This window comes from Equus asinus, chromosome 3, assembly GCF_041296235.1.
Source record: "Equus asinus isolate D_3611 breed Donkey chromosome 3, EquAss-T2T_v2, whole genome shotgun sequence".
NCBI classification, from domain to species: Eukaryota; Metazoa; Chordata; class Mammalia; order Perissodactyla; family Equidae; genus Equus; species Equus asinus.
In genome coordinates this window covers 90,344,151-90,357,643 of record NC_091792.1, presented here as the reverse complement: position 1 = coordinate 90,357,643, position 13,493 = coordinate 90,344,151, and the positions used below count along the sequence as shown (strand labels likewise).

General features: G+C 33.9%; 1 protein-coding gene across 1 annotated transcript in view; it reads left to right on the top strand.

The window, feature by feature from the left end:
- MMRN1 (multimerin 1) overlaps window positions 1-13,493 on the top strand; it is a 66,204-nt gene that overhangs the window by 17,033 nt on the left and 35,678 nt on the right. Inside the window, exons 3-4 of the mRNA XM_070505364.1 lie at window positions 6,736-6,855; window positions 9,393-9,499. Of these exons, the coding sequence (XP_070361465.1) occupies window positions 6,736-6,855; window positions 9,393-9,499 (227 nt within the window). The remainder of the gene's footprint in view (window positions 1-6,735; window positions 6,856-9,392; window positions 9,500-13,493) is intronic.

The window sequence follows — 13,493 nt, the reverse complement described above, 5'->3', positions numbered from 1 at the left end:
TGTTGTCTTTTATTTCTCAAGGAAAATATTCATCGTGGTCTTTATTTACATTCATCCTTTTTTGCTTTAGTCCACTTTCAGTTCAGGACAAGAATGGATATGATTGGACTATGGTTTGGTCAGAATACATTTCAAATGGCAAATGAATGGAATTTTTTTTTACTTTAGTCTTTTCACTAGCTCTCTGGAACACTGGGTTTCTAAAGCCTTTCAGTCAAATCGCAGTAGGTAGTTTATCTGTAATGCTTTTCTTAGTTCATTAGCCACAAGACTTCAAGTCGTGTAACTCAAATCTTCTATTTTTATGTGTTCCGCAAGCTAGGCTCTTGTTCATAAGTAACCAAAGGTGTCTGCTTTTCCCTATAACAACCCTTTTACTATTAATGTGGAAAATCCAAAGAATCAATGCAAGCTTTTTTCAGTACATGTTGCTGCACAAAAGCAACAGAGTTATTACCCTTAAAGAGAATCCCAAATGCGGTCTGCTGTTTGGAGGGTTACGACCCATGGAAAGCTAAACGCTTCAAAGTAACTGCTCTCCATACACCATAATGAATCTGGAAAGATACAAAGGATTTCTAGATTTCAGCAAAATGCTTGTCTGGGATCATTACATTTGCCTTTATACTGCCTGTCACCATTTTACCATGCTTCATTTTCTATGTTTAAACATATATTTTCAGATAATTTGGTTTTAAGATTATATTTACATTTTTTAAATCTCTTAATGAGCTTATTTCATCAGTAGCATAAACTTAATTACGAGTCTCACCAGGGGTTCTTTGGCTGTGGATAGTTCTTCCAATTTGCACGAGATCAAAGATTGCTGGGCCAGGAGCAATCTGCTCCTCTGCTTTTTATCTACTCAACTCTTTTAGTCAGGAGACTGTTTTACTATTTAGGATTTTGAAAATCCTCTGCAGGTGACACTGTCATTTAGTCTCACAAACAATATCTGTCTAGTGATCAATAGATCAATAGATCGATCTGTTTTTTCAAAACGCAGAGTATGTAGGGATGGTGGCACTTTTCTTTTTCCTGCTTCATATTCCACCCTCCATAGTCACTTAGCCAAGGTTTCTGTGACACAATTTAACTGTGCTTCTGTTGAAGTTAGGCATTCTCTGTAATTAGGATAACCAGTGAATTTGCATGAGGAATCTAATTAATTTTTTTAAATATCACTTTAGTGTGGTCCTCTTAATTTTAAATCTTTATTTCCTGCTTTTGCTGGTTCTTTATTTCACTTTATTTTTGCCTCAAGTATCACCATTCTTTAACAAAATGTGCCAGAGTGTCTTTTTATGTCTTTACGTAACCGAATTTTTAAACATCTCATTCAAAAGAACTTTGTACAATAAGCTGCATGGGGTTCAATTTATCTGTCTTAGATGGATGAATGACTGAGTCAGCTTTATTTGTAAAAGGACATTTGGTCCTGAGAAGCCTAATATTCCAAAGCAGACGTTTACTGACTTCAGTGGCTCTACTCTGGGAAAAAATGTGTTCCCTCTTTGGTCCTTTAACATTTAAGTTGATTTTTGCGTTATTACTTTTTTTATTTTTAAGCCTAATAGATTTCTTACATTCTACTGATTTAGAGGCATACATCTCATACTGATTTGAACTTGTAGTGATTTGATTTTACAGTCATACAACATTTCCTTCAATACTATATTTTCCAAATCATTCCCACCCTCCACTACCCCCCAAAAAACCTCAATCACAAATAAGAGGGAAGATTATAAATTAAACTTAACGAGACACATATTCACCATCAGAAAAAAATGATAGAAATAGAAAAGCAAGGAAAACAACAACAAAAAAATCATAATATAATCTAATCAGTCAATTAACCTATAGTTATTAAGGGCTTTCTATAGTTTGGTATAGGATCTTTTATGATAGAATAACTGGTATTGCAACCAGAAATGAGGCTGATCCTTCTTTTCCTTGACAGTGTTTATGTATTCTACTGTCTGCATTTAAAAATCAGAGAAGTAAGTCATGTCACATATTACAAACCCAATAAAAACATTTGTTAGACTTCTACCTATAGCAACTAGGTTTCACTCATCTGTGTTAGATAATTTACCTTCTCATGCGATTTGTGTTTAATTATTTATTTTTTATGCAATTTCAAATAGTTACCCTTTCCTGTGTTCACACTTATCTAATAGTTAATATTTAAATCTCTATTCCCAACAATTCCATTCGTAGCATTAATGTGTATTTTCAACTTAAAATTCCTTGAGGTAAAGAATATCTTTCAGTATCTTGATCATTTTGAATGGCTTCTACCAGAACGTCATCTAAAAATAGACACTTAAATAAAGGCTGTTTTTGTCTGATCACGATATTTCCGTGGCAAATGATTTTGATGCTGTTAAAGTTTCTCAGCTTCATGAAAGCATGGTAATTCATATTCCTATACTATCTTATGTCGAAGAAAATAAGCATACATGGATAGATCTAAACGAAGTTTTTTAAAAACTGGGTTGAGAAAAGTTATGGATACAATATGGTCTAACTGATAAGACATGGAGATCAGAACAGCAAGTCAGCTGAATTCATAAGACAGGATTTATTTACTTTTTCTTAATCATAATATATTAAATTATACTATATTTAAAATATACTGTATTAAATTATACAAAAAAGATGCATTGTTAAGTATATTTTTACCATGTATACATGTGTCCCTAAACAATATATCATTGACTTTTAGTTTTTAGCTTTATATAGGAAAAATGCATCATATTAAATATCTTCTGTAACTTGCTTTCATCATATAAGTTTGTTACGAGTTAAATTTGGGTTATTGGATGATATTACAGTTCATTCTTTTTTATTGATGAATAATGTCCACTATGTAAATATTTCAGAATGTATTTCTCCATTCTATAATAAATGGACGTTTGAGTTACTTTCAGATTTTGGTAATTATGAATAACGCTTGCTGCTATAAATATTCAAGTACATGATTCCTGGTACACATGTACAATAATTTCTCTAAAGTATGTATCTACAAGTGTAACCACTGGGTCAGAGAGCATATGAATGTTCAATTGCACATGCTACTAACAAATTGTTTTACAAAGTGTTTGTACCAATTTAGAGTTTCCCTAACAGTATATAAGAGATTCCAATTCTCCCTATCCTCTAAACATTTGAGATTGTCAAATTCTCGATGCTTACTTATTTGGGGTATAAAATATTATTCCATTGTAATCTTTGTTTGGATTTTCTTGATACTAACAAAATTGACCTTCTTTTTATATGTTCAATGGCCATTAGTAGTTCCTCTTGTACAAAATACTTGTTCAAGTTGTTTGTCCATTTTTCTGTTGTTTTCTTGTCTTTATCTCACTTATTGGTAAGAATTTGTTATAAATCCTGGATACTAAACCTTTTCATACGTGCCAAATATTTTCTCTTAATTTGTAGCTTCTCTTTTCAAGTTCCTTGTGGTGTCTTTACATGAACCAAAAATCCTTAAACTGTATATATTCAAGTATTTTAGTTAGTACGTAAAAGTACAATTTATCTTGCTAAGTTCACTTACTACCTCCTATAGGGGGGGTTTCTTTTTCGTAGATTCATTATTATCTTTCACATAAAACTCATGCTTTCTGACAATAAATATAATTTTACTTATTAATGTCCAGTCTCTGTGACTATTTTTCTTTCTTGCGTTATTACACTGGCATGATAATCCAAGGTCACGCAGATATATGCCTCTAGTTTCTTCTACGAACTTCATAGTTTTAGCTCTTATTTTTAAGTCTTTGATCCATTTTTCAGTTAATTTTGTATCTAGTATGAGATAGGAGTCCAACTTCATTCGTTTGCATGTCACTATCCAGTTCCATCATTTGTAGAGAAAAGTATTTTTTTCCCCATTGAATTGCTTGGTACCCTTGTCAAAAAGCAATTGATCATAAATATAAAGGCTTATTTCTGGACTGTAAATTCTATTTCAATGATCTATATCTCTATCATTATGCCAGTTAAGTAGCGTTTTAGTAAGCTTTAAAATTGGCAGTTTAAGTGCCGAGTCCTCCATTTTTTCCCCCCAATGTTTCTTTGGCTATTCTGAGTTCCATGCATTTCCATATGAATTTCAAGAATAGCTTTAAATTTCTGCAAAAAAGGCAACTGAGATTTTGATTGGGATATCAATTGAAGCTGTAGATGAATTTGGGGAGTATTGCCATTTTAATAATATTAAATCCTCCAATCTATGAACATTTTCCACTTATTTACACAGCTTTTAATTTCTTTCAATGACGTTTTGTAATTTTTGCCCTTTTTTTGTTAAATTTGTTTCTGAGCATATGATTATTTTTGATGCTATTGTACAACGAATTGTTTTCTTAATTTCATTTTTCAATAGTTCATTGCTAGTGTGTAGAAATACAATTGCTTCTTGTATATTGCAACATTGCTGTACTTGCTTATTTGCTTTTGTGGTGTTTTGTGGATTTCTAAGAATTTTCTACATACAAGAAATCTGTATCTGTGAATACGTATATATAAATATAGTTTTACGTCTTCCTTTCCATTATGAATGCCTTTTATTTCTTTCTCTTCCTCAATGGCCCTGACTAGAATCTCCAGTAAAATGTTAAATAGCAGTTACAAGAGTAGGCATTCTTGTTTTGCTCTTGATCTCAAGGGAAAGTTTTCATTCTTTCACTATTTAGTACAATGTTAGCTGTGGGTTTTCATAGATGTCCTTTATCAAGTTGATGTAGTTCCCTTCACTTCCTAATTTGCTTAATGTCTGTCTGCTTTTCTTTTTTTCTGTTTTCTGGAATATGTCTATGATGTGCTTAAGTGAGGTTTTACTTTGTGTTTATCCTCTTGGAATTCGTTGAGCTTCTTTCATCAAATTTTTAAAAATTTCAGCCCTTATTTCTTTGAATATTTATTCTATCTTGAGCTCTCTCTCCTCTCCTCTAGAACTCTAACTAGATATATTTTAGACGACTTGAGTTTCTATTCATTTATGTTTTAATACTTTTCCCTCTGTATTTCAGTTTGGATGGTTTCTTTTGCCCTACCTTTGAGTTCATTGATCTTCATTTCTACAGTGTCCAAACTTCTGTTAAGCCTATCCAATTTTTAAATCATATATCATATGTTTTTGTTCTTTTTAATGATTTTTTTTTAGATTTCCCATCAGTTTATTCACTATGCTCATTTTTTCCTTTATAATCTTGGACAGATTTACAATAACTATTTTAAAGTCACTGGTCGCTAATTCAAGATCTATGTCATTTCTGTTTTGTTTTGTTTTTCTATCTACTTGATTTACCTATGTATTTGTACTATTTTCCTACCACTTCACATGTCTAGTTTTTTTGTTTGTCTTTTATGCTGGGCATTGCGGATGCTTTATTAGAGAGCCTGGATTATGTTGTCTTTCATTAAAAGACATTGACTTCTGTTCTGGTGTGGAGTTAATTATGTGAAGGATCTTTTTTTAAGGTTTTGTTAGAATGTGTCTATGTTAGCCTTCCCCTATTGGATGAAACCTCATTCTCGGGTTTCAGATAAATGCCAAGTGTTTAATAAGAACTCTCCTCTCTTGCTGGTCAGAATCCTCCACTGTTGGGTGATTTCTGGGATCTCTATTCAGCTCATGCATCTTCCCAATACTTGTCCTCTGCCAGCCATGCAAAGACTCATTCTTTGTAAGCACAACATATTATTCAGCCCAAGATTCAAAGGGACTCCTATGTTGACTTTTAAAACGATATCTCTGTCCAGCCCCCTCACTTCATTAACCTTTCCCACATATTCTAACCACCTCAGCAGCCCCAAACTCCGGTCTCTGTTTCCTTCACCCAGTGTTCTCCCTCTTTGGGGTCCACTCCTCTGTGATGTAGTTTGAAAATTATTTCCAGGAAGAAAACTATATTGAATGTGTAGTTCACATGACGTGTTTCTTTTCTTTCAAGAATCACATTGGCTCTTCCTATAAATTAATGTGATTTATTGGATTTTCTCTCAAGCCTTTCAATAAAGCTCTAAAATTTTATATATTAAATCTTACTCTTCTTTTGTTGGATTTAACAAGACTATCATATTATTTTTGCTACTGTAAATAGTATTTTTTAAAAATTTGTTTTTGGTACATCAAACTGTAACTGATCTTATCCATGTTGCTAAACTTTTTTTATTAATTAAAAAAATTATATTGATCTTAATGATATTGCTGAACTCTCTAATTAATTATAATCATTTACATGTTTTCTTTATTCACAATCATAACATCTGCTGCTAAAAACAGTTATTTCTCTCCTCTTTTCTGATCCTTACACCATTTCTTTCTTTCTTTATTTGCTTTGTCATACTGCACCTTGTTCCATAGAAGCAGTGGGCCTGCATCTGAGTCCTCCTGTCTCAGTGCTAATATTGATATTTGCCCTAAGGGCAATCTTGGATTTTGACTTAGCTTACAGCAAAACAATATAGGTTCTGTGTTTTAGCTCTGATCTGTTCTTAATTTACTTTGATCTTGTAGTGTTTCTTTATTTTCCATGAGTACAGAAATGCAGTAACAAGTGTACTTTTCCTCATCTCTAGACATTTTAAAGCTGGGTATCAATTTTGCAAGATGTCTGATCTACAATACTGGCCAGAGTAGATACAGGTCTACGAAAATAACTTTCATGAAAAGAATTCTTCTTGATAATTTTTTTCTAACAAAAATTATCCTTTCCTTAGGAATTGGTGTGCTTATGTGCATACCAGATTATCTCCCACAGTGATACTGGACAACCAAGTCACTTATGTTCCAAGTGGGAGAGGGCCCTGTGGCTGGAACAGTGGATCTTGTCCTCAGAGGTATGTAATGTTTCTTAAAAATAGGCACTGCTTGCATCATAATCATGTCATGTATGGCCTGGAAGATATAGAGAAAGTTAATCATCCCAGGTACATGTGTATAACAGGGTCAGAAAGAGTCATCACATAAAACAAGATGTGTGCTCTTGAGTAAGTTAAAATGCAGAGACCAATAATGCTTGGCTCATCTGGTTGTTTTTAGAATATGTGAGATAATGTGGTAACATACTTAGCCTAGTGCCTGGTACTTTGTGAGTCTTCAGTAAATGTTAACTGTCATGGTTGTTTCTACTTTAACTATTATTATTACTTTTATTCTATGACCTGATCAATAATCCTGTCCTTTAATTCCTTATGAAATTCATACACAGTTTTAAAGGTTTATTGATAATTTCCCTTTCATACTAGTTCAGAGAGAAGTCCATAATTTGGGAAGCCATTAATTTCAATTATGCATAGTAAAGCAGCTTCCCATGTCTATTTTAATGATTCATGTAGTTGGTTTTGTTTTTTTAAAAATCTATATAATTGTCCTAAAATGTGGGGCTGTGTAATTGACAAATTCTTTGAATTCATACAGTCACAGTAACTCAACTGGGAGTGTTTCCGAAGAGCCTGTAATAAAAACGAAAATTGTTATTTAGGCCATGATGGCTAATGTTATGCAAATTGTCATAGAAATAACTCAGTCAGTGAATCTGACACATTGGCAATCTGGAACAATGCACAGTAAGGGCACATAAAATCAAGGTGTTTCTTAGTCCCTTGAGGAATAGCTAAGGTTCATGGTCCAGAGAGCTAAGCACATCTTAGGGATTTGGGAGAGCTGAACTCCAGTTCTGCTTTCAGCATTTACTCCCTTTGTGACAATTTCCTTGTCGACATGTGATACAAAGAATGCATTGTTAATTCTTTAGTAATGAATATATTACCACAGTAACCCCTATCATACTGCCCTTTTGAGTTCAAGGTGAGCATTTTTTTTCTCTTTACACAAACCAGAAGTGTGTACCTTTAGTCTCATCTCTTATCTTTCTCTACGTTTGAATGGGTCTCTCCATTCATTCAGTATTTCAGTTATGTATGCAATGTTTGTCACTTTTTCTTTTGTTATCTCTGAGCCACATACACCAGAGATCCAGTTTGCCAAAGCAAGAACTTTGACCCCAACAAAATACAACTAACTGCTTGAGTTTACCCTAATAAACTTTAAAGAGTCCTTTTCCAAACTGCCTCACTCCCTATTTAGCTTTAGCTACTGGACTGAAGATGATATTTCCTTGGTCAGAGTTACTTGCTGAATATAATTGACTGAAATAAAGACAGATAAATGATTAGCCTACTTTTAGAAATGGAAGTAATCTTATAGCTCATTTTAAAATTGAGGATTAACCTCACACATGTTGAATTATCTGTCAAGTTATAGCAGAATCTAAAACCCTAGTCTCCTAAAGCCCAGTCTGTTATAATGCATTTCCTCCATATAATGAGGGTTCACCCATGAAAGTGACTACTCTTGTCACCATATAGTTGCGTATGACAAACTCTAGGTACTAACAGGGGAGGTTAACCCACACAGCATGGGTTAAAATCCCAGCTCCATGATTTTGAAATACGGGACTTCACGCAAGTTATTCCATCTCTCTGTTCCTCGGGCTCCTTATCAGCAAATCAGGATAAGAATGCTTTCTTTATAGAAATAACTTGAGGATTAAACAAGATAAAATAGACCCATTTCATAGGCCCATTTGATAAACATTAGCTAAATACTGAAGTCATAGGGATAGGAATAATACAATCATATTTTATTTATGATTATTTATTTATTTATGACATACATAGAGCATGCAATTTAGTATCATCCACTATTCATATTGATTGTTATGTTGAAATGTTGTAGCTTTTTCATTTCCCTTCCATGGTTTCTTCTCAGAAATAATATTTTCTCATGTTAGATCCCTTTCTCTCCTCTCTCTCTCTTTTTCTCTCTCTCAGAGAGAAATACTATATGAGAGAAATAATAGATAGTGTGATTTAAAAACTTGGGAGATGAGAAAGTCCAGGTTGAAAATGATAGTGGATACAATAATTTCACTTAGATCACTAATATCCAATTTGTTTTAAGTTGTTTGATATTGATCTGAAGGAAAGCAGGTCCTTTTGACTATAGCAATATATGAAATAATAAGAATTGAAATAAATTATCCCCATAAACTATTTTAAAAATGGAATTAAAATGTTTCAACACTGATTTAGTGAAGAGCAGTACCAATGGAAAAGCTATAGTATCTTTAGAAAATGGAATGATGCATGCAAATTTAAAATACCAAGTAGCATAACCCCTAGTGCTTTTTTAATGTATTTAAAGAAATCTAAGTTTGACAATAATTTGATGATGAAGATTAAAATAATAATAATAATGACAGAATGCTCATTATATTTCAGGTTTTGTCCCAAACACTTTACATTTATTATTCCAGCTGATAATTTAATGTGAAATAAATAATCTATTTTCCCCCAATTTCTCTCCTCTCTAGATCACAGAAGATATCAAATCCAGTCTACAGGATGCAACATAAAATTGTTACATCATTGGAATGGAAGTGCTGTCCCGGATTCAGTGGAGAAAAATGTCAGCCAAAAGGTATATTCTAATGTTAATTTCATAATAACAATTAGAATCATAAAACTTCTGAAGAATAAGCAACTGATTCCAGTGAAGAGAAAAACTACAGTTTCCATTTTGAACCAAGATTAATTAACATGTATCCAAACTATTAGGACTGTTACCTTTTTAGAGCTTCCTAACTTGGTAGCTATTATAGCAGCCTAAAATCTCATAAACTGTCCTTTAATTTCTCCCCAAGCTTTTATGTTAGTTTTATATGATGAGTAAGCAGAGAGCTGCCTAAATATCTTACTGGTTCTTAACTATATGCTATAGAGACATGCCTTATTAAAATAACAGAAATCCTAATTTCATATTTTAAATAAATTATCCTGAGAAGTGACCCTATGTAAAAATAAGACTACTCTCTAGTTTTGTTCCAGTTCAATTATCTGAAATAATATTGTGCTTATGAATTAAATTCAGTTTTAAAGACTATAAAAATATGGCATGAATAATTCTGCTTTTTTAATGCTAATGAAGCCATTTTTTTCAAGTTAGATTTTAAGGATTTTCTTGTGGCAAGGCTGATCAAACACATGGTAACCTGCTGTGGCCTAACATTCATGTGACTATTATTTTGCTTTTGGCTTTAAACAGGTTTCCTTTGAAAAATAAGACATGGCATCAGCATACATATTTTAAATGAATGAATATTACAAGAAAGGCCATTAGCAGTGATGGGGAATTCAATCAGCAGTGTTAAGAGATTGTGATTAAAAATTAATGTAAGTGTGGAGAAACTATTATGTTCACATTAAAAAAAAAGAAAATTGTAATACAAAAGCTCTAGGAACCTTGCAGCTGGTTAGGGATATTATATATGGTCCTTCTAGACCAGTCAGTGAGAATCTGTAGGCAAATTTCACTGTAATGCTATTTGTTCTGGATCCGGCCTGAATTTCAGAGATGTTATAAAAATTCACTTCATTTTCAGAATATAGCAGGAAATATGTACTATGTTTATAATCAGATGAAATAAACTTTTAAATAAAACATCATCTATACCAAAAATATTTGGAAACAAGTTAACTTACTACATTTTTTAGAAATTCAAATATGATCCTGCTTTCAAAGGACTTCTGAGTTCCATAAGGGGCACAGATATACTCACAGTGGTAAAACATATTTGTTTTTAGTCTGTATATGGCAGATGGTTAAAACTTCTGGACAGTATTTAGAATTATAGTCTAAAGTCTAAGATTAGGTTTTATACATCCCCTCTCATATGAAGAAGGATACCCTAGAAATATTACTTCTATGATTATTTCGTAAAGATTCAAGTGTTTGTTCACAGCATAACTTGCTAGAAATTTAGAATGTCATTACACCCCTATTGCAAATAAGGGGCTGAATGTAGACATGTGGTAGGAAGCAAAGTCTATATAGCAAAGAATGTCATGGGCTCCAGCTGAAGATGACTGCTGTTGCTTCATCTTTCCTCCTTTTACGCCTACTACTCAATTATTAATCACTATGGTGGACTATATACACCTAGGAGGGAAGAAACAGAATCCCATCATTATAAATATACACACAAGAAACAAAAACTAGTTGACAGTTTTGAATATCTGCTATGTACTGTTATTCCCTTTTTTCAAAGTATATGAAATATTTTAACTGAATTCAAATAGTTTAACTTTGACTGTTTAATGAAACCTTGTGTTCTAATTGGAAGAAATTTGTGGATATCTTTAATACCAGATTTACAAATCATTATTTTGGATCCCCATTAGCAAAAATGTCCCAGAACGGTTCTCACTATGACCTTCTGTCACAATACTATAATTAGAATTACTCATAATGCAAATATCTGCTGATTAAACTGCCGTCAAAAGGTCTTCTTTCTATTGAAATCTATGGTAGGAATAATTTTCTGATGGCAGCTATACCCATTGTGTCATGTTGTCATACAATAAATTCTCCTATAAGTGTGATTCCAGAAGAACCTTCTGTTGCTCCCTATGATATTCTGACTATCCTACTTATCACTTTTATTCCAGTACACAAAAGCTGTTGAATTTTTTATTAATGCAATTGATGCACTGTAGTATCAAGAACTACTATGTCTCTTGTCCCTTGAACCATTCTTCACTATCTTATCTATCCCCAGGGGGGAGAGGGTTGCATATTTTTCTCTTCTGATTCCTACCTAATTACATGCCAAGTTCCCCCTCCTTTTTATCACACTTTATATATGTGCCAACAGTCTTTTACTCTTAAATAGGAGAGAACATTGTCAGGTTTCCTTTGACATCACTCTCCACGCTGCCTCATATGACAAGCAGCCCCAAATATGGCAAGAAAATCAGTGTGGCTGATGCATTCTTTAAACCTCTTCAGAGCCCTCAAAGGTGTGGAATAACCTGGGTATGTAGCTACCATGATAATTACTTCAGTGCTAGTCCTTCACAATATCATGAGGTTATTTTATTCTTAGAAAATTCATAAAATACTATATAAATTTCACAAATCTCTGCTTCCCAATAAGCTTCCTCTGCACAAACAAAATAAATTCCATAATATAAAAGTAATGATTTTATTTTAATTTAGACTGTGGCAGGAAGAGCTTTTTAAATATACAAGAAAGATCAATAGATCAGGAATAAAATGGAGCTGCAGGCAACTATCCTCTCTTTTACTCAACTTTTATACCCTTCTCTTTTTCCTTCTCCTCCTCTCTCCATATAAATCCATCCCCAAACTGTTAGAAAGGGATGTTGTGGTTCAAAATCAATGGAGCAATTCTTCCTGTTCTCTTATTCTATGGTCTGGTGTTTATAATATTTCTGAACCTCCACACAGGCTCTTTTGCAGCAACTCACATAATTAAAATTCTGATGTGTTCTAGATTAGCTTATTAAAAATATTGGTCATCACGAATGACATCACCATCATGGTGGAGTGAGCTCTTCCCCTAGACTCTCCCTCCTAAGACACAATGAAAGGGCCATTAATAAACCAACAGAAGACATTCACACAATACAAAAGATGTCTGAGAGACCCATGCAGCCATACATCTGAAGGTGGAGGTGCTGGACACTCCAGAAGGAAGTGGAAGGAGGTAAGTTGACCTCCTCTCCCTCCCCAGCAGTGATCTAGGGTGCAGGACCATGCACAGCTCTGAGAAAAGAGGGGGGAGGGGTGGCTCTCTGTGGGAATGCCTTCTCTCTCCAAGTTCCCTCATACCCATGGGAAAGCTCCACACAGAGGAGGCTAAGCTATTGCTGGGGTGTCTTCACCAAGCCAGTGACCTAGGAGGGCAGATAGCAAGAGCAGAGTTAGAATGCCCCAGGGATTGCACAGGCAAAAGAAAGCACCCTACCTCTGCCTGGCACCCCATCTCAGCTGATCAGCCAGAGTGCCCATGCACACATTAGAAAAGCAGTAGCTGTGAGTGGGAAATAACAGATGGGCCCTGTCAGCATAGATGCCAAAGGACGGGTACAGACACCAGGGTTCATGGCAGGCTCAGAATACACAGCTCCGAACCCCTCCTCCACCCCCCCTCCACCAGTGGAAGCAAGTGGAATCTGTGACCAAATACTACCAATGTGAAAGCACAAATCTATCCCATCAAATAGTATGAAGAAATATATTAATACTCCAGACAAGAAGGAAAATGACAAGCACCCAGAATTCAGTCCTGAAGGCACAGAAATTTACAATCTAGATGACAAAGTATTCAAGACAGCTATCATAAAAAACTCAAAGAGTTTCAAGAAAATTCAGATAGACAGTTCAATGAAATCAGCAGCAAAATTAATGAACAGAGGGAATTCTTCACAAAAGCACTTAAAACTATAAAGTAACACGAATCATAAATGTTAGAGATTAAAAAAAACACAATGAATGAGATAAAGAAAAATCTATAGTCCTTGAATAACAGAGTTGATATGGAGGACAGAATTAGCCGTCTAGAAGACAGAAATATAGAAACACTTCAGATGGAGGAGGAGAGAGAACAAAT